The 21381-nt window shown below is 60.4% G+C and overlaps 1 protein-coding gene across 3 annotated transcripts in view; it reads left to right on the top strand.

The window, feature by feature from the left end:
- The window catches only part of LRP1 (LDL receptor related protein 1), an 89435-nt gene that overhangs the window by 4245 nt on the left and 63809 nt on the right, over nt 1-21381 (top strand). For 2 of the 3 annotated variants that reach the window (XM_080369072.1, XM_080369071.1), the window contains exons 2-3: nt 13518-13640; nt 20516-20653. In XM_080369072.1, the coding sequence (XP_080225198.1) occupies nt 13518-13640; nt 20516-20653 (261 nt within the window). The remainder of the gene's footprint in view (nt 1-13517; nt 13641-20515; nt 20654-21381) is intronic. The other variant, XM_080369073.1, reaches the window with a different exon arrangement.

Genomic DNA, 21381 nt, shown 5'->3' with positions numbered 1-21381 from the left:
CCCCCGCTCGAGGTGCTTTCTGCCGGGGGTGGGTGCCCGCGGCTCGGGGGTTTTGCTGCCGGGCATGGCCCTGATGCCCCAGGGGGCAGGAGGAGCTGAGCCCACATCTGTGACCACCCACGGTCCTTGGGGGTTTTGGCTTTGCCTTTGGGGTGACTTCCCGAGCCCGAGCCGGGAGCACGTGCCGCCGCGAGTGCCCTTTGCCCTGGGCTGGGGGTGCACGGGGCCGGGGGGGGGGGCGGCCTGGGGCAGGGCTGGGCCCGGGAGCTGTGGAGCACCCAGGATGGGACGTGGAGCCGCCGTCCTGCCGAGTCAGCGTGATTAGCCCATGGTGACCAGCGGGTGAGACCGCGGCTTTGTGGCGGTGCAGGAGGTTCCTTTTCCCGGCACTGAAATTATTTCACTTCCCAGATCTGTGTCAAGCAACTTATTTGGGTCAGGTAAAACCCTTGCTCTCTGCCCCTGAGACCCCCCCCCGCTGACCCACAGCCCGGCTCGGGGGCTGTGCCCCTCCGACAGCCGCCTGCCTGCTTGCGGTGCCTTGGCCGAGCACGGAGTCGTCCTGCTCCTTCTGCTCCCGGCTCATCCCCATGAGCCACAGGGCTCAGCCGAAATGCCCGGGATGAATCCAGCAGCCCGCAGGCTGGGAAATGGGCTGCCCGGAGATGGTGCTGGCTCCCGGTCAGGGCGGCTGACTCAGCCGGTGACCAGTGGATGTGTCAGCCCGTTGCCTTCCTGTGCTCCCTGCTTTGCCAGGTAGGCAGGACTCGCCTTCTTGCTCGGACTGAATTCTAGCTCTGTCACCTCCCAGGGCGCGCGTCTCTGCCGTGTTCCCGTGGGTGTCCCGTGTGGGATGCTTGGCCCTGCACCGGGGGCTGTGGGCAGGGTCCCTCCGGCAGCCTGTGCCCCTGTGCCGTGGGTGTGCTGCTCCCCAGGATCCTGCTGCATCCTTCGAGCCAAGCAGCCGCTCCTACCTGGGGAGGGGGAGCGTTTGTGGGCACCGCTTGCCCCACAGCCAGGCAGAGGAGCCGGCGGAGGCCACCGAGCCCTGTTTTACACTGGGGGAGCAGCTGGTGCCGTTGGTTCTGCACTGAGTGCTGTGTGCTGGGGGGGTGGTCCTAGCTCGGGGGGTGTGGAGCATGCCTGCTGCACCCTGCTTGGGTCCCTGGGGTGGCTGGCGGTCCCTGGGGTGACCAGTGGTCCCTGGGCTGCAGGCGGCACGTGCTGGGGCCTCGCCGGGTGCTTGGGGTTTTTTTTTTTGCATCCGGCACCGTCTTCCGCTGGCTCTCCCAAAGAGCGCGTCAGCTCCGGCCGCGCTGCAGCTTGTTGTCGAGGGGATGCGTTTTCCTCTCCTTCAGATTCCGCCAGCCGGTGCAGGACTGACTCAAGCTATTTACAGACCAGGTTTTGCTGTTGACTTAACTTTTCAGTCACTTCCATTTAATGTACCTTGGCAGGCTGACCTGCCAGTGGCAAGCAGCAGCGAATATTTCCAGCGTTTTCTAATTCGGCTCAAACTTCTTGTTTTCTTCGCTTGGTGCCTCTTATTTTAAGAAGGAAAACTGGGTGGGCCGTGAGCACTGTTTTGCTGGATGTTTTTCTGTTGTGCGAGCTTGCTTTCCCCAACGCAGTCCAGCCATTTCTAGGGCTAAATATAGACTCACAATGTCCTTCCTTAGCCAGGGGAACGGAGCAGGCTGGAGCTGCAGCCATGCAGATGCTTTGCGGGATCAGAGACAGTCCCAGCACTGCTTGAAGCAAAGGGCTTGTGGGGTTGGCGACCCAAATGTTGGATAATGACCTTGCTGGCAGCTCGGAGCTTCTCCGGTGGGAGCGTGCTCACCGTGCCGCTGAGGGGAGGGATGAGAAGAGCAGCCTCGGCTCCAGGGAGTGTCAGCCTGCGGGGAAGGTGAGAGCAGGTCTGTAATGTCCAAAACACGTGGACTGAGGCATCAGTGGGAATTGCGGATGTCTGGGAGGGCGTCTAATTGAGTTGGAAGTTGCATCTTTAATTGAGTGGACTAATTAGCCTCTTGCGAGATGCTGCTTCTCCAACTGAGACCGTAGCAAGGATGGGCAGGTGCTGACGGTCGCATCGGGCGTGTGAGGCGGTGACAGGCAGGTGAAGGGTGAGGTGAATTGCGAGCGAGCGGTTCGCTTGGTAAATAACGGGGGGCGGCTGGTGGTGGGGGTCGAGGGCAGTAATCGCTGCTTTTAGACTTACTGCTGGACGTGGGGCTCTGGTGTCCATCACTTGGCCGCCAAATTCAGGAGGAGGGTTTCGGCTGGGGGATGGGGGTCACAAAGGCTTTCTGAGCCATCACGCTGCTGCCCCCCGCCCCGGCCTTGCTGGGGGTGGCTGGGTTTTGTTTGCTGTGGGCTGCCAGGCAAATTGTTATTTTAATCTGCCAAGAGCTTTGAAACGCATCAATCTAGTCCATTTACTTAATATGGTGCAGCTCTTTGTTTGCAGGCGCTGCTGCAGCCGTCTGAGCGCAGGGACCGAGCGCTCACTGGGTCCCGGATTCACACAGCGGTTCATTGTAGCCGATGAACAGTCGAGTGTCTCCGCTGCTTGTGCTGCTGGTGAGATGGGCTGCGCCAGGCTGCCCGCACCTCGTGCCGCTGCGTTAGGCTCCTTGGGGCCAAGTCCCCTCCCGGTGTCCCCTCTCTCTGCTTTCCTGCACCCTGGGGGGCAGAGCCCCTCCGTGCCGCAGCGGCACGGCACCCTGCAGACGTGCCGGGTGGTTTTTCTATTGATGCTGTGCTCAGGATGTGACTGTCGTGGCCTAAAGGACTGCGTGGGGCCACAAGCACTCCTGCTGTGCGTGTGATGCTGCGGTGCTGGGGAGCAGCAGGTCCCCTGCCCACGCTGCCCCTCTCTGCTCTGCAGGCACCCGCCTGGCTTGCTGACGGTGGGGCTGCCGGCACGTGCCCGCTCAGAGCAGCCCTGTCTGGGGACAAGTGTGTTGCCCGTCCCCAGCTGCCGGCACCGATGCCCCTTGGCCGTACCCAGTTGGTTGGCAGCTGGGAGAGTGGCTCCAGCTGGTGCACGATGCTCCAAAGGTGGCTCTGAGACCCAGTGGGCAGCAGCATCCCAAAGCATGGCGCTTGCAGCAGCCCCGTCATCCCTTGGGCGCACGTGCTGGCTTGGTGCCGGACCCCGTCCCTCCAGTCGGCCGGTGCGCGGCTGGGGGCTGGGAGAAGGCTGCGAAGGGTTTCCTCCCGGCGCTCGGCGCCGCCGGGTGTCGTGGTGCCTTTTTATTGTTTGGAAAAGGAAGCACTTGGGTTTAATACTTCCCGCGACGATCGCCTTCCAGCAGGCCAGGCGGATGCTGTGGGGCACCAGGGGCAGACGCCGCGTGGAGAGCGGTGCTGTGCCTGCGCCTTTGCCCCTGAGCCGGGACCTGCGCTTCCTGGGTTATTTCCAAAGAGGGAAATTTCCTTCCCCTGTCCTCCAAGCAGCAGCTGAATTGTCTGTGAGCCCCTGGCCTCATCCGCACTGCGGGACACGGCCCCTGCCTGCTGCTCGGGGGCTGCTCCTGGGGCCGTGAGCCGGCTCAGCATCCCTGGGCTGGTGCCCGCGCCGTGGCCCTGCTTCCTGCCGCAGCCCCCGGCTGCTGCCGGCCCTTCCAGATGGGTTCGCTCAGCGTCTCCTCTCGCGGCCTGGAGCGTGCTTTCCCCACCGAAGGGCGGATTTGGAGCCTAGCACTGTGCTTTACTCACCAGCTTGGTCATCTCCTCCGCAGCTGCTCTGATGCCATCGCCCCTCAAAACGTGCCCAGCCCAGCCCCGCGCCTTTTTGGCTGCGTAAAATCTTAAAGTTTCTTTTTCTGCAACTTGCAGAAGGTAAAACCAGGCAGACCAGAATCCCAGACCCACTGGAACCACTGGAGCATCCAGGCTGCTGCAGGCGAGTGGTTCTTTGCTGGCATAGCCGAGCTACGCTGGTGGAGATGCTGAGTGGCGGGGTGGCGTCTGGGATGCAGCACTGGAGCAGACATAACTGTACTGGGTTCCTCTTTAATCGTTCATGCTGGTTATAAACAGATGGGATGCTTTGCCATGCTGAGGATTTTTTTACCCCTTTACATCTTAAAATACATCTGAGCAGGAGTCGGGGAGCAGAGCACTGCTGAGCAAACCTGCCCCGGTCCCTTGGCCCTGCGCGCGGGGACATGGCTGGGTGGTTCTGCGGTTTGTACAGCGGATCTGGGCAGCAGCAGCGACAAGCCCGGGCGTTGCATGATGGCCCCGTGCATGGCTTTAGGGTTCACTCTGTTGTTGTTGGATCCCCCCCTCCCACCGCTCTGGCTCGGGGCTCGGCGTTTGGGTGGTGGCTGTGGCTGGTGGGCACTGCTGGGCTCTGCGGAGCTCTTGGCACCAGGCTTGGCTGCCAGCATCTGGGGCTGGAGCTGTGGCCGGAGGGACGGTGCTGGGCTGGTGTGGTACCTGGTGGAGTAGAGCGGGGATGAGCTCCAGCGTGGGCCCCTCGAGCCGCAGGGCTGTGCAGCGCTGTCTGAGGATGCTGAGATGCCCCGGGCTGCAGCTCTGCAAAGCCACTTCGAAGCCGCTGCAGGACGTGATTTACGGGGGCGCGCTGCTGAGGAGACCCCACACCTCTGCCTGCCCCACGCTGGCACCTTGCCGGCAAGCACGTGCGTGCCACAGGAGCTGCCACATGGCCGGTGCCTGGAAAATGCCAGTGCAGGTGTGACGTCCGTCGGGGGAAGGATCTTCCCCACCGGGCTGGGAGGCAGTGGTTCGCTGGGGCTGTGTCCTTGCGGGCTGGTCCAGTTTGCTTTTGGGGACCGGGACGGGAGCAGGTGACAGCCAAAAGCCCGGTGCGGGCAGGGAGCTCCGGCAGAGCAGGGCAGGGCTGTGGTGCTGCTGTGGCTTGTTTTCTCCTGGGGAGACCTTGAAATAGCAGGAGATGGTGCTGTGCAACGGGTGGCACCGTGGCTCCGTGACCCTGTCCTCCCCAGAGCTGGGAGATGCTCCCCACGATGCGCGGTCCCCAGAGGACCTCAGGAGGGGACCCGGTGGCTGGAGATAGGGTCTTCAGGTCCTTGTCCCCATCTTGCTGCTCTCCCTCCTCCTGGAGCTCCCTGTGTCTCCTGTGGGCAGGACGAGGGGGCGGCTTCTCCCTGCCTGGGCTGGGGTGGGACCCCCCGTGTGCACCCTGGTGGGGACCCACAGGGGTGGTCACCCCAAGGTGGCTGAGCTGGGGCTGGCCAGGTCGTCCCTGGCGTGCAGGCTGCGTTCACACGGGCAGGTGGACCAGAATCCAGAGCAGCTCCCCACGCGGATGCGCTGCTCGGGAATAAAAGTCCCTTTATGCCAGAATAATTAGTGTACTCAGAGCATGCTAATTATTCTGGGATAAAAGTGACTTTTATTCCGGCAGAGTGTCCTCTCAAAGGGCCCTTTCTGCCCGCTCCCAGGGCACAATAGCTGCTCTGCTCCGTTTCCCCATCTCAGACAAAGTCCTTATTTGCGAAGCCAGCGAAATTGAGTTGACTAATGAATTAAGGCCAATGGTTTTGGCCTGGCTCCAGCGCTTTGAAAGCCTTGGCGAGCTGATGCCCGTCCCGGGCAGGAGGAAGCGCAGCACCATCCTGCCCCAGCCAAGCCCCCGTGAGCTGCCTTCAGCCCCGGGCTCTGCTGCGGAGCTCCGGCAGCGTCCTGCCCCCTGATTCAGCTGTCCAGATGAAATGCCTATTAATCTATAATGTGCAATTGCTTTATTGCACAATGCAGGCAGGTCTCTGGAGGAAGCGTTATCAGCTTTAGCCACAAGCCATAAATAACTGCCTCCAGTGCAGAACACTATATTCTGTTTGGGTTCCCAACTGCCGAGGGTATAAACATCCCACTTCTTATTGCTAGAATAAATAAAGGGAATAAAACCTTCTGAGCAGGTAGAGGATGGGGGGGTGGCTCTGCAGTAGCCCCCCTGGCTGGCAGGGTCTCCTGCCTGCAGCAGCTGCCCTCTCCCCATCCCTTGCTGGGGAAGGAGATGGGTAGGGGGGAGCGGGGCATCCCCCCCCCCCCCCCCGTAGGGATGGCCGCTGGCCAGGGACGGCTGCAGCCCATCCAACTGCACCAAGAGGACTTGAGCCTCTTTCTCTTGGCTGCAAATGCTTTTTTCTTTTTCTTTTCTTTTCTTTTCTTTTTTTTTTTTCCCATTTAAATTGCAGATAAGCTGCAAAACGAGAAAGAAATAAAAAAAGCGTGGTTCTTCCTTGAAACACCCTCCACTGCATGGCTGCAGCCTGCCCCTTCTGCCCCTCCCCACCACATTTTGTATGATCAAGATTTTTTTTTTCTTTTCTTTTTTTTTTTCTTTTTCTTTCCCCCGTTCTGAAAATGCTGTGGGTTTGTTTCATCTGGTTCCATCTCCTGCCATTTTTCAGCTCGTTTTTCTGCAGACCTCTCCGTGGGGCTGGAGGCAGGAGGGGGACGAGGGGGTTGCACTCCAGCGCAGATCCCTCAGCTTCTGAATTTGGTTTAAAATGCAAATCTTACCCCCCCTCCTTTTTTTTTTTTTTTTTTTTTTTTTAATGCATTTCATCTGAAGGTGGCGGAGCTGCCGGAGCCCGGGAAGCAGGAGGGGAAGGGGCTGGGCGGGTGGGGGGAATGCATTCCTCCCAGCGCGTCCAGATTTCCTGATGCGTGTTCGCATTTAAATCATCTCCTGGATCTGTTTGAAGTCAGGTGACCGCGGTGCTGTCGGGGATGAAAGCAGCCCTTGGGAGCCACAAGATGATTTTAGTCCCCTTCCCCCTCCCCGCTGAGGATGGATGCTCTTGGGCAGCCTCCATCTTCTGTCCTCCCTTAGGGGCACGGTCTCCATCGTCCTTCTTTCCTTCTTCTCCTGGTCTTCCCTCCCCTCTTGTCCTTTGTCTGAGTTTGGGTGGCAGCGATGGCAGGTCCTGCGGCTGGTGGAGATCCCGTCCCCGTGCAGATCCCGTCCCCGTGGAGATCCCGTCCCAGTGCACATCCCAGTGCACATGGTGGAGGCGTTGGGGGCAGATCTGGGGTGCTGGGGCTTCTCCCTTGCGCCCTGGGGTTGTGTCACCTCCCCCTGCGCTGGCCACAGGGATTCGTGCCTGGAGGGAGCTGGGGTTGTCCCCGGAGCAGAGGGGGACATCGGGGGTCCCGGGCTCCCCCTCCCTAACTCACTCTGGGGTACCCAGTGCGGGGACCTGGTTGCTCCCGGTCTTTGCTCCTGTGCTTGTGGGGCAGGATGGGTGCCCATCCTGTCGGGAGAGCCTGGGTGGGTGATGGGGGGGTGCGCGGAGCCTGCCCCGCGTGGGAAGGGGCTGTGGGGGCGCACGGCCAGCCCCTGGGGATGGCTGGGTCAAGGGCCAGGCTGTCCCCAGTGGGATGACAGCTCCTTGCTTAGATGCTCACTTGCGTGGCCTTGAGGGGGGATCTGGCAGCTGGGGGACAGCGGCTGGAGCCCACCCTGCTTGTACCCCCCCCCCCGGCAGCGGGCCCTGCTGGCCCCCACCAGGCCTGGGATGGGGATGGGGGCAGACGGGGTGTGGGGGCTGCCGCTTGGTTCTGGAGAGCATCCCTGGGTTGAGCTGGGGGAGAGCAAAAGCTGGGGATGAAGAACCGGGGAAGGTGCTGGCATGATGTGGCGTGCGCCGCGTCAGCGCCCAGAGCCGCAGGTGATGGTTCCATCGCTTTGGCTGGGTTTGGGGTGGTGTTTCCAATTTGCCGCCTCGGGGTCCCTAAAAATCAGGTGAGTCGCAGCAAAACCTGCACGGGAGCCCTTCCGCTCGCCTCGGCCGGAGGACGCTCGGTCACGGAGCCTTTCCTAGGGATGGCTGCCATGCAAGCGTCGCTGGCCAAGCCGCAGCGGGCTTTTCTTCTCAAAATTGTCTTTTTTAACGTATTTTGGTTTTTTAAAGAAGGTTAACGCCTCGTGATTTAGTTGCAATAGGCAGACTTGAAAGGAAAAGCCGGGGGGGTGGGGGGTTGTGTGGGGGGGGAAATATGTATTTTAAAGTCAATATTTACTTAACGATTGGAGGGGCCCATCCCCCAGCCCAGCCACGCATACCTGCGGCTTCGCTGGCAGGACTGGCTGGGAGCACACAGCGACGTCAGTCATGGAAGCGGCTGGGATGGAGCAGTGGGTCTGGTTTGAATCTTCCCGTTGGAGGGGGCCGGGTGGAAGAATTGCAAAAATGCATTTGAACTGTTTAGGGATCTTGTATTTAAACGCAAAGCAAACAAATAGGCCTGCCTTTCCCCTGCTCCTTGGAAAAAAACGGGCCCACAAACTTAAGGTTTTGGGTTTTTTTAAATGTCTCTATTACCCTGTCCAGCTCTTCGGAGCCGAAGGACCTGGCAAACTTGCATTCCTTGTCAGCTTGCAAATTTGGCGCAAACTCCTGCGCCGCGCTGTGCCCCTGCGGTGGTTTGGGGTTTTGGCATCAGCGGCGTGGCTCCCGTACCAAACCCCAGCCCGCAGGAGCCGGGCGGCGCGGGCGAGGGGCACGCGACCCTCCCTGCTTCATCCCTTCCTGGTGCCTGGAGAGTCCCGAGAGCAGAGAAAACAGGAACAAACCGTGGGGTTTCGGAAATTCAGCGGCAAAGGATGGATGACGGGGGGGAGAAAAATGAAGTATGAGGTGACTCCTGCTTTTTGTCTTTGGTTCATTGGGCGACTTGGAGGTTCTTCCCACTTGGTGCCGTGGGACCACATGCCAGGGCTTTGGGGGGGTCCTGGGGGGGGGCACTGGCTCGGCTGTTACTGGGGAGAGTGGCCCCAGGGTTGTGGTGAGCTGCGGCCAAGTGATGTCTTGAGGGCTGAGTTGACAGGGAGGGATGGTGAAGAGGAGGGACGGTGGGACGAAGCTGTGATGTTCGGCTGGCTGATGGGGACAGGCTCTCCCCGGAGAAAGGCAGTTGGCCAAAAGTGGCCAAAATTGGGCGAAATGGTAACTGGGAGCAGAGCAGATTGTAGCAGTGGTTCCCCTGCGCCTTGGCGTGCGTTGAGCCTTCGAGGCACGCACCGGCACAGCCGTTGTGCCCACGTGCTTGCGGTGGCGGTGAGCCCCACGGGGCCGCTGCTCGGCTGATGCCGCCTTTGCTCGCTGGGGCTTCGCTGTGCCCCACTCCGGGGTCCCGTGGCTCCCTCCAGAACAACCTGGCAGATTTTTGTGTCGTTGAGGCGAAGCGCGCCTGTGCGGCGTTGGGAGCATCTGGCCGGCTGTGCCATCCACGTTGTCGTGCCCGGCGGGGGCACGCAGGGTGCCTGGCTGGGGTACCACAGACCACCAGCTCCATGCTGCCCCTCGGACCCAGCTGCTGCATCCATCCCGGTGGGCGCAGGGCGAGCTGCTGGGGCTGAGCCCGCGTGCTGGGCGGGTTTGCGGCTCCCTGGTGCGGGAGGTGTGAGTGGGGTGTGCAAGCGTGGTGGTGAGCGGGGACGGAGACCTGGAAGGAATGCGGAGTGGGTTTATTTTTCTCCTTCTCACGCTTTCTTCTACCCCCCCCCCCCCCCCCCCCCGAACATCTGTTTTGCAAATCATGCTCATTCCAGTCCGTATTTATGGCCAGCGCTGTTTCCTTTGCAAAGTAGCGGCTGGCCACCCCCTCCCGAGGCGAGGAGGAGGAGTTGGGCTGAAGAGGAAAGCACAGCTTGCTCAGGGAAGGAGTTCTTTAATATTTTTGTGGTTTGCTTCCAGCCTATCTAGGTTTTTATGCCGTACTCGTCTGTGCACTGAAGGTAATTTGGCGGCTGCTCAAGGTGAAGACCTCCTGCTCGCCAGCCTCCCGAAATAGTCCCTTTAAAAGGAAGTGTTGATTTCTTGCTTTAGGCAAAAATGAGATGTGTTTTGTTGTGTTTCTTTAACAGCCCTTTTCCCCAGCCCGCTGCACTCCTAACACGGAGCCTCGGGCTGCTGGCATCCATGGGGTGCTGGGGGGCACAGCAAGGCTCTCCTTGGGGTGCTGGGGGGCACAGCAAGGCTCTCCTTGGGGTGCTGGGGGGCACAGCCAGGCTTTCCTTGTGGGGGATAGTGGGGGGCACAGCCAGGCTCTTGGTCCCCATCCCGCCTGGGAAGCCCCCAGCTGCTGCTCTGGGGCATCTGCTCCCACCCCGTGCAGGAGAAGAAGGATCCCCTTTCTTGCACCCAAACAGCCATTTTTGGGGCCGTTTTTTCAGTAGAGTTCCCCCCCCCGTCCCCTTTGCGTTACTTCTGAGCAGGGATCTCTTCGCTCGCTGCCAAAGAGGGACGTGTTTTCCGCGGCCGGCGCTCGCAGCTGTCCTGGCCACGCTCTGAGCCGGCCATTGTGCGCGGCATGAAGGCGCCTTTATTCTCCAACCCGGAGCTGGAGCTCCGCTCTCCGCTGCCATTGCTGCTTCTGCTGGTGCGGCCGCTTGGCTTTTGGAAAGAAATTTGGCTCCCGGTGAAGGATGCATTAATAGATACCTTCTTTAATTGTCCACCTGGCACTGAGGCATCTCGACACTTACTCTGGGGCCATTGAACTCGCTGGGAACACGCTGTGCGAGGACAGAAAGTGCGTGGGGTTGCTGAGAGCCGGCGGCCGAGGGGGAAGCGATCTCCTTCCCTCCCCTGCACGGAGCCGCAGCGGTGGCCGCGTGTGGGAAAACGGGGCCTCGCGCTGCCGAAGCCATCCCGATGTTTGGGGGCGGTGGAGGGGGCACAGCCAGGGATGGGAGATGGGATCCGGGGGTGGCTTCGTGGTGGCTTGACATGCCCTGTGGTGCGAGGGGTCCAGGACTGCTCCCCAGGGTCCGCCTGCACCGTGGGGGGGGACGGAGCTGGAGCATCGCCACCTGTGAGCAGGGTGTCCTCGCGGCACGTGTGCAGCCTGGCGAAGCGTGTGCGAGCCACGTTTCGGTGCTGGGAAGAAATCCCGCATGTCCCGCTGCTGCGGGGGGGAGCTGGCGGTGGGGGAACATGCTCTGCTCTGGTCCAGGCGCAGCTGGGGATGGGGCTGCTCTGCAAGGGGTACGTGCTGCTATTAGAGGTGTCTCCTTCAGGCGAGGGACAACCTTCCACGCCGCTGGTTGAGCATCTCTGCTCCAGGATCGGCGTCTCCAGTGCAAAACGAGATCCTGTCCTGGCTCTGGTTTCTCCTCCCGTGTAGACGCAGCCCTGCGGGGCTGTGAGCAGCTGGGATGGGGCAGGAGGCTGGGAACCACTTTAGGGGGGGGTTCGCCCTAATCCTGTGGGTCACCTGCTCCCCTCGGGGGCAGGTGAGAGGCCGGGAGCTGTGCTCAGCGCTGGGGGAGGCGGTGGCTGCTGTTGGCCCGCTGGGTTCCTGGGCGCTGGCTGCGGTCGGCTGGGCGGTTGCGGCAGCCGTAGGTCACTTTGTGGCTGCTGGAGACCTGGGAGGATGAGGGAGAGCAGGGAATCCGAGGGAGTGTCGGTTCTTTGCTGTGGTTTTCTTAATGAATCTTGCATTCGGTACGCTTGTGGCTGGGAGACGGAGGTGGAAGATGAGCTCCTCCGGGAAGAGGGGGCGGTGGCGGAGCCGGCTGCGGAGCTGAGCCGGTTGCAGGAGGGGGCTGTCCCCGAGCCCCCAGCCCTGCGCGGCCACATCCTGCTGAAGGAGGGGGACAGGCTTGGTCTCCCAGTCGTCTCCCACCTAAAGAAGGTGTGTGTGGGGGGGTAGAGGGGCGGCATCGGCTCATAACCAGGGATGTTTCATCCATTTTGATACGTCCAGTCTCCATCTTGATTGCACTGAGCTCCCTGTTGTGGTGTCGAGCCTTTCCCTGGAAGCAACAGCTCCGACGCTACCGGTGCTGGTGCTTTGAAGGCTGAAGCGATGCAAGGTTTGCAGGAGGTGGTACTGTTCAGTCAAACCAAATGACATCAAACAAAGCCCTTTTGCAGGTCTGAAGAATAATTAGCATCGTTACACGGTGGGGAGAGTTTCCTCCCACCCTTTAGGGACTGGGAGCGGGGACCGTGCCGTCTGCGTCCCCTTCCCTCGCAGCATCCCTGCCGCAAACCGGGAGCTGCCGGGACCTGGCTGCAGCGTGTCCCTGGCAGGGCAGGAGCTGGAGAGAAACCGCGGCACCATCCCCGCCTGGTGTGCGCCGCCGGGTGAGCCGGGTCATGAAACGCATGAAACGAGCTGCAGCGGTGGCAGCGGCTCCCGCCCGTGGTGCTGCTTGCTGCGGCTGCGGAAGACCAGGGATGACACAAGATAAATGTTGAGGGAATTGCGCCTGTGTGGCTGCTTTTTGCGTTTAACAAACAGTCACGGTGGCGTTCCGGCAGGCTTTTGAGATTCCCTGCCTTCCCCAGGGCTTGGGCTCGCGGTGCAGAGCAGAAGCTGTAGTCGCTGTGGACGCGTTCACCGCAGCGGCTCGCCGGGAGGAAAGTGAGATGCTGAGCGAATGGCGAGCAGATGCCCGAGCCAGCCGGGGCCTCGCCGGGGAGCCGCTGGTGCGGTGCATTGGGCTCGAAGCTGGCACGGCTTCATGGTGCTTCGCCCCTTCCCCACTGCAGCTCCTGCCTGGGCCTGTGCTGCTGGCAGTGCCGCGGGGCTGCTGGCCCTGGGTGCATCGCGGGTGCAGTGACGGATGCGGTGACCGGTGGTGGATGCGTTTCCCTGCGCTTGGCGCTGCCCTCGCTGCTGCACGTTGGCCACTGGAGACCCCGGTGTGGGGCCGGCCGCTGACAGCCGGGGGTCTCTGCCTCACCGCAGCCCTGATGCTTTGGCAAAGGGGGAGTCACATAGCCTGGGCTTGGGGGTGCAGTGACCCCCCCCCCCCCCCATTGCAGCCTGTGCTGGGGGTGCAGTGACCCCCCCCATTGCACCCTGCCCCTCCAAGGTGCCAGGCTTGGCAGGGCGAGCACCCCAGTCCGGAGCTGCGGGGGGCACTGGGGCTCATCCCAGCCCCGCTCCTGTCCCGTCCTGGTAGTTTTGTGCTCTGCGCTTTTGGTTTTCCTGCTGTTTTTTGTTACGATTTTGTTTTATTTCTGCGTGTCCCAGGGTGGGAGTGCTGGGGTTGCTGCCACCCCCCTCCCCCGCGGGAGCATCCTGGCTGCACACGTGTGTTTCCTGGGCACAGGATGGATGGAAAACCCGTCTTGCTGCTCCTGGTGCTGCTGTCTTTGTGATTTAAAAATGTTACTTTTTAATTTGTTCTCATTTGGGTTTTCTTATTTTTTCCCCTGTCTTTTTTACTGTCTAGCATAGAAAATAAACTGCCTTTGGCTCCCAGGAGCTAATTCATCCAAGTTAAATGATCTTTAAAATCTGTTAGCGCATCATGGATCTCAGTTCCTGTTTTCTCGCAGTGTAATTAATGCTTCAGTTTAAATTTTCTCCTTTCCTTAGGGGCAAGGTTGATGGATCTGATGCCAGGCTAAAACTTTTGCTGAGCCATTAGAAAGAAATCAAACTAAAAGCAATCTAGTCCTTAATTTAAAATTATATATTTTTTTAAATAACTTGTCTTTGGGAAGAAACTGATCTTGTTTATTATCATTATTTCTTTTCTCATCCAGCACCGAAGACATGTAGCCCTAAACAGTTTGCATGCAAAGATCAGATTACGTGCATATCTAAGGGCTGGCGCTGTGACGGGGAAAAGGATTGTCCGGATGGCTCGGATGAATCACCCGATATATGTATGTATGCCTTTCCTTCCTAATAATGTTCTTTTGGTTTTATTTCATCCATTCTCTCATTGCATGGTCGTTCCAGGGTCCTGAACAGGCAGCATCACGCAACTGCTCTACCTCAGCTCCTGTTTCTCCCGTAGCACCAGGAGCCCACAGCACCGTGGGGGGTGGGTACCACTCGGGGCAGGAGCCCAAGCCGTCCATCTGTCCGTCCTCGCTTTATCTCCCCAGCCGCTGCTCCAGGGGCCTCTGCCTCTGGGGCCATGATCCATCATAACAAAACAGCCTCCTGGGAACGGTGTATCACTGATTTTATTTTTGTTTTGGTTTTTGTTTCTTTGTTTGTTTTGTTTCCATCCAAATTGGTTTACACGAGGAAGGCAGAGTCCTGGAGGCGAGCATGCAGCAAGCTGGGGCGCTGGGCAGGGGCTTCGCGGGGTCGGCAGCATCCCTCCCTCGGGTGGCTCTGACTCTGGTGCCTGGTGTTTAACGGGCACTTGGGCTGAGGCTGGGCAGAAGGGAAGGAGCAGATCTCTGGGAGTCCTGGGGAACAGCTGGAAAAGCGACGCCACTTTCCCCAGATGTGTTTGGTGTAGGATGCTGTGTTGGTTTTACGGTTTTTGTGCTGGGCCGTTGGGAGCCATGCTACTGCAGCAGTGCCGGCATCCCCGGCGCTGGGGATGCTCCTGCCTCACATGGGACAGTTGGGTCCCTCCGGAAGCAAATGGGGAACTGGGCTGGGTTAGATGGGGCACAAGGGCTGGAGATGGAGCAGGTGGGTGGGTGTCTGCGCGGGGGAGCGAGCCAGAGCCAAGCTGGGTACGGTGGGTGTGCTGGTCCCGCCGCACCACGCAGTGCCGGGGCCTCTGCTCTGGCTGGGCTGGAGCAAGAAACCACCTGGTTTTGTCCCGGTTTCTCCTCCATCTGACGAGGGAGGCTGTGCTGCCCTTGTTGCCTTGCAGGAGCAGCCTCATTAGGTTGTTTTACCGTGTCAGGAAAGCAGCTTCGGGATGCCGGGCTGGCAGGGCAACCGCACCAGCTTCATCCCTGCTGCTGCTCACCGGTGCCCAGCAAAATCCTCTCATCCTCTGGCCCAGGGATCCTCCCCAGAGTCCTGCTCCACGCTGTACTTGGCGTAAAGGTCTCCTCCAAAGCAGTTTCTGGTTTGGCACCGGGGTTATTTATTTCTTAAGGCAAAATGATGCAACCGTCCCCTCCTTGGGAGGGATGAGGGGGCTGGGATGGGCTGTCTGGCTCCAGTCAATCAGCAGCCCTGGAAAATTACTGCGGGAGGACTCAGAGGCCCTTCCCTGGCTGGAAGAAATCCGTCCTGATTGACGTATTCACTTGCCGTGCATGTCTGCGCTCGCTTTGCCGCCCCCCATCCCTAGGACAGGTGAACGGAAAATGGGCCCCTTGGATGCTTTTCCCTCTTTCCCTTCTTCCTCTTTCTTCACTGCGAAGGCACCGCTGGTGGGGGCTGGTAAAGTCTCCCCCCAGGATGGGGAAGGCAGCGCCGCACCTGCCTGCTCCGGCTGCTGCTGGCCCTCCGTGAGCCACTCCATTGGTGCCCTCCGCTGTGGGGTGAGCATCGCGATCCCTGCTCCAGCACCCCGCGGGCCGGTGAGGTGCCTGGTGCTGGGAGCAGTGTCCGGCCGCTCTGCAGATGCACCTCATGCCCATCGGTGCAGCAGTTGTGGTCTCGAGGGGTGGAGGCAGGAGGATGCTCTCTGGTTTGCTCAGAGTCCCCCGAGGGCTCGGGCACCCGCAGCTCCCACAGGAGGAGGGAGGCTCATTCCTTGGGGAGTGCAGGACCCCCGCTCACTGTGCACCCCTCGCTAGATGCTTCCAGGACAGGCGAGTGAGAGCCTCTTGCAAGGCACAGACCGAAGCCCAGCAGCCTGTTCTCTCTGCTCACCCTGCCAGCACCTGCGGGACAGAGCCCACAGGTTCCATCACCAACGCAGACCCTATGCTTTGGAAACACCTTCCTCCTGGGGAGTGGCTCCTTCAGCGCTGAGGTTTGGGGACCTGGAGGGGCTTGACCTTTCTGAGGGACTCCACTCACTTGCCCCAAGTTGCAGTTTTGAAGCCCCAAGACCGCGTTAGCCCAGGGAGCGCCAGGAGGACGCCTGTGCCCTCAGGTCAGGGGCAGCATCGCTGCTGGTTCCTCTGTGCCGGTGGCTGGGCAGCGCTCGGCACGGTGCTGGTGCCCACCTGGGCTGGTGCTCGACTGCGCCCACCTTTCCCATGGGCAGGGGGTAGGAGGGGGAGGTTGCTGCCTGCTCCTGCCTGCTCCTGCCTGCTCCTGCCCAGGCTTGCACAAGCGGAGTCCGACCTGTCAGCACGTGCGTCACGGAGCCCCATATCTCCGGGATTGCCAGGCAAGCTTTTCTCACGCCACTCCGGCACCGGGGCTTCCAGCAGGCTCTCATCCTTCTTATCTTTTTGGCAGGGAGAGAATGACTTTTATTACTATTATTTAATCTCTTTCTAAGCTCAGGCTGCAAACGTGGCTCTTGCACGCTGCTTGGCGCACCCTTTCACGCCCTGGCAGCGCAGCAGGGTTATTTACATTGCACTAATGTACTCATGTCAGAGTCTCTTGAAACGCCGTCTATTATGTGTGAGGTTTTCCTCCCTGGGGAATCCTTTTAAGTATTTGCTGGCTTTGCTCACGTGTTAGCGGAGCATAGGAAGAGTTCCCTTCCTGATCTCTTTGCTGTGCTTGTGGCTGTGCGAGCGGCTCGTACCCGGTTCTTGCCCAGTCGGTTGGGTTTTCAGTCCATGGAGCTTTCCTGGGGGGAAAAAAACTTGGACAAGAGCCTCCCTCCTGTTGAAAATCAAAGGAGGTGAGGGGCTCTGAGAAATGAATTTGCTGCGGCTGAGCTACAGCTGTCATCTGGCCGCTGCATCCCGGCTGGCCTCATGCCTGGAGCTCTCCCGGCTCAGCTGGGTGCCCTGGCCAGGCTGGGGCTGTGCCTGCGAGCGGGACGGCCGAGCTGCCGGCGTGCGTTTCTCTGGCCGCGCAGCAGCGGCACCATTTGCTTCACCACAGACGTGTCTGCGGGTCCGTGGCCTTTGGTCGCTTGGGTGTTTGCGAGGATTCAGCATCGAACGGCCCCATCGGTCCAAGGATTCGGGTCTCAAATCCCTTGTCTCGCTGGGCTGGCCTGGGGCTGGACCTGTCGGTGGTGTGCCTCTGCTTGGGTCTGGACGTGCCTCGTGAGCCTGTTGTCTGCAAAGCCTTTGCTCTCCTCTTTGTGCGGCGCTGGCACTGGGCGCAGCGGGGAAGCAGCAGCAGGACCTGCCCTGCCTGAGCTCTGCCGATGCTCGGCTGCATCCCGGCGGGGCGAGTGGGACCATCCCGCTCCCAGCGCCTCCTGCCTCTTCCTCCTGTTCCCCCAAATCTCTGCCTGTCTGGGCTGTTGCCAAATCAACTACAGGCTGCATTTACAGGAGGAAGAATTGCTGCTGTTCTCTTTTTTTTTTTTTTTTTTTTTTTCTTCTTTCCATGTGGTTTTTAGAGGTTAAAAATTCCTGTCTAATTCAGCTCCTTGGGGTGTACCACAAGCTTGTCACATGTAATAAATTGGCTCATTTATTAGTGCGCCAACACAGTCAAAAGCAAACAAAGTGGTTTGTAGATTAATCCTGCCCCGTTTGTGATAAGTAGTTTGATCCAGGCTCTTTGCGGGGGAATAATGGACACGGCAGATCAGTTTTGACTGATGAACTGTGCACTTTATTTCAGTGCCTTCATTCTTTTGGCCCGTATATTGATACTACTTAATTAACCCTTAATTTGCAATTACTTGGTGCCTGGACCTGTTGTTCAGCCCCCCATGAAAAATAAAAGCTGTGAGGTGGCACCTGCTAAGAAATTCTCCTGGGAATTGCCTGCCGGATGCCCTGGATTGGGGCAGGGAAGGAGGAGAAACCCATCATGGCTGCGACGAAGCCCAGGAGCCCTGAGCTCCGTGTCCGCATCCTGGAGGAGCCTGTCGCCCCAGTGCCAAGCCAGTTGGCTAACTGGAAACATACTGGAATGTGCTTGATGCACAGCCCGTGCGCAGGGGAGCGATCTGGCGTCTGGAGCCTGTTAGGTTTCCGTTCCCCGGGCGCTTCTTATGCAAGAAGGGGCAGGCGTGTGCCAGCGGCCCCGAGTTAGTCACTTTGTGCAAAAGTGGCAATCGAAAGGGGAAGCGGTGGCAGGCTGGGGAGCGCTCCTGCAGCGCGCGGTGGTTGCGTGCTCGGCGGGGGCTTTCATGCACTGCCCCTGCTGTGGGAACCTCCTGCCCGTCTCTGCGGCAGCAGCGGCGTGCTGGGCTGCGGGGCGGCTTCTTGGAAGGTCTCATGCTGGACTTGAGTCCTGCGGAGGTTTTGGTGCGTTTGGGAAGGGCAGAGGAGGAACCCAGCCTGCTCCGTCGGCTCCTGGAGTAGCTGCTTGCTGTTCCGTAGAGGGTTGGGTGTGCAGAGGCGCCTGCCTGGGACGAGCTGAGGGCTCTTGTGCAGGGTCAGGAGAACCCTGGGGTCTCAGCCACCGGGTCCCACCTGTCCCTCATCCACATTCCCCTCGGTCCTTGCCCGGTGGAGTGAGATGGGCTGTTCCGCCCGCGCTCTCCTGGCTGCAGGCAGTGCAAGCCCTGCCTGTCCTTGGGGCAGTGCCCCTGCAGAAGGGGCTCAGGCTACACTGGAGCAGGAGAGGAGCCACCCCCGGCTCTAACCTGGGTCTCCTGTTGGTGTGGCCAGCTCTGTGCTGCAGGCTGGGTGCCGGGGCGGCACTGGGTCGTGGGGGAGAAGCACCAGTGCAGCCCTGCAACGGGGTTGAGCTGTTGGGCTGGAGGCAAGAGCCAGGCCTGGGATGTTCGCGGTCCCGATGTTCTTCCCTGGGCTTTGTGGTGCCCCGCGGGAGCAGCACCTGCCGGCAGCCTGAGGACCGAGGTTAAAAGCAGGTCTGGTGTAGCTGGGCAGAGCTCGCTGGGAGGACACGGAGCCCTTGCCGGCCGGGGCAGGAGCGGTGCTGGATGAGGCTGTGCTGGCACGCGGAGTGCTGGGCTGGACCCTGCAAGCTGCGCGTGATGCAACGCTCCCTCTCCAAGGAGAGTTTCAGCTTATTTAGGACAAGCTCCACCGGTGGAGTCTTAGATGAAGGTGACTGCTGGTCTCAATAAGCTGTCTAAAACGGGACCGTGCCTGGACAAAGCGCTCAGCGTGTGATGCGCTGCCGGTGCCCTTCTCCGTGATCACCTGGCGCTTTGCCTGCCGTGAAGGAGGGGGTGGTCCGTGGGGAGCTCGGGGAGCTATTTCTGCCACCGTCTCAGTGATGTGCTGCCTGCCCTGCCGAAGCGAGGGCCAGGCACAACCGGCCCCTGCCTCCCCGTAAAACAGGATTTCAGTACTTCGCTTGCGTGCTGCCGTTGACTCAGCAAGGCGTGGTGTTGGCTCCGGCGAGAGCTGGCGAAACGCGTATTCAGCCCTAAAGCAGAACTTGGGTTTGGGGCCAGGGAGGAGAGGGAGAGACTGTGGAGGGGACCTCGGGCTTTGCAGGGCTTGCTGGTCCGCGTGCCGTGCCGGTGGGCTGCTGGCCCCGAGCCGGCGCTGTGCCGCGGGTCGCCCGTCGGTACGGCACCCCCAGGCAGCTGCCAAACTGTTAGAGCCGAGATGGTGGTGGAGCTTCTAACGGGGTTTCAGGTTGTTAATCGATTTACGGTGTGTTTTGTTGTTTGTCTCAGTGCCATGCTTCTTTTCAGAGAAGCTTAAAAATAAAGCCTTGCTTCCTTTGTAATTTTTCTAGTTTAATAAACGGAGATTAAGTCTCCCTGGGTCGCGTAGCTCTGGCTCTTACCGGCCCCCCGCAAGCCGGCCTTACAGTGGCCCCCGAGCGGGGAGCGGGCTGGTACCTGAGCAGGGGGGTGCTTGGCACGGGGGGAGCTGGGGGGCTGGCTGTGCTCGGGGGGCTCAGCCTGACCCTGTGTGCTCCCCGCCCCCCCCCCCCCCCAGCAGCCAGGGGTGCCCAGAGCCGTGTGTCCAGGCAGCCCGCAGTGGATGTCACCCGTGGGAGCTTGAAATGGGGACTCTGGGGCTGCGGAGGTCTGGGGTCACCTTCCTCCTGGGATCCCGGCCCGTCAACCCGGCTGTTCCTGAGGGTGGGCACATGTCTCCTGACGGCGGTTGGTGGGGCAGGCCAAAGGTCCCTGTTCCCCCCCGCCCCGGGTCTCCTCGCTTTTTGCACGATGCTCCAGCTCAGGCTGCTGCGGGGGCGATGGAAGAGGCAAAGTTCACACCAGACGGGTCGTGCCTGTCCTCCCCACGGAGCGGTGCGGGCAGCGGCCCCACCTGCTCTGAAAGGGGAATCCAGTGGCTGTTAATGAGCTTCCCCCAGTGAGGGCTGGGGGTGCGGGAGTGGGCAGAGCCCCCCGGTTTGAGCCTTTTCTGGTGACCTTTTCTGGCCTTGAGCTGCCGTGGCAGCCAAGGGGATTTGGGACTGGCCTTGCTGGGTGGGAGCTGCTTTTGCTCTGGGGCACGTGCCAGGCAGGGGAATCCAAACCAAGGAGGATCTAACGTACGTCTGGGCAGAGGGAATCAAAGCGTGTTCACACGTTTGCCACCGGCGTGGTGCTTGCCTGCTGCAGAAACGTTCCTGTGAACATCCCGGGGAACATTCCTGAACCCCTGCATCTGCCCTAGGAGCTTTTACCCAAAATCTTGCTGTGCAAGGCCACGTCCAGCAGGTGATGGTCCCTGCTGGAGAGCCACGGCGCGGTGACGTGGGGGGCTGAAGAGTTCCCTCGAGTTTTGGGTGTTTCCTCTGGGCGATGGGGTTGCAGAGCCCTCATGCTCTCCCTTTGGTGACACTTCTGCCTTCTGCTGTCTTGCAGGTCCTCAGAGCAAGGTGTCTCGATGCCAGCCCAACGAGCACAACTGCCTGGGCACGGAGCTGTGCATTCACATGAGCAAACTGTGCAACGGGCTCCACGACTGCTTCGACGGCTCCGATGAGGGGCCGCACTGTCGGGGTAGGTGTCTGGGGGGTGGCGGTCAGAGAGGGGCTGCGGGCAGGCGGGCTGCCCCACGAGATGCTGCCCTTACCTTTCCCTGCCCCCACGGGAAGTCGTGAGAGCCCCATTTGTCCCTGGTTTCTGGTTGTATGGTGTGAGCCATGTGTTGGTTTTGTTCAATGGCTTCACACCGGTGCCACCACCGCGCGCGCGCTCCCCTCTCGGGGCTGGGCACAGCCGGTAGCAGACCCTGAGATTAGCCAGAGCCGCTTGCAAGCGAAATGCCCGTCATTCCTGAGCCTGCAGGCCATTAAATAGCTGCATTGTCTCCTGGGCTTAAAAGCTCAGAGGGCTGGGGTTCTGCATCAGATAGGAGAGACCAGTATGTTTTTTTTCCTAATTTCCAAGAGCTTTGTCCCCCCTCCTGGCCTGTCCCTGGTTGCTAATCCTGCTGGAAAACTCTCCCTAAACCAGTGGGCTGGCTTGCTGAGGCGCAGATTAGTCGCTCGGAAACGCGTGTCCTGGGCTGACCCCCGGGGCTCGGCAGCTCTGGGTGAGCATCAGCCAATTCTTCTCCCCAGCCCTTCCCCCGCCTGGGGCTGCTGCCCTGCCCAGCCCGAACCAGGTGCGGACACCCTGCCCCAAGGGCTCCCTCCGGGGCTGGGATGGGGCTCCCCAGGAGCCCAGGGCGGCTTCTGCAGCTGCGCCTGAGCTGACAATTAATATTTTGCTAATAGTTCTCGTTA

This window comes from Falco punctatus, assembly GCF_963210335.1.
Source record: "Falco punctatus genome assembly, chromosome: 18".
Taxonomy (NCBI): Eukaryota; Metazoa; Chordata; class Aves; order Falconiformes; family Falconidae; genus Falco; species Falco punctatus.
This window is presented reverse-complemented; position numbering and strand designations above follow the sequence as displayed.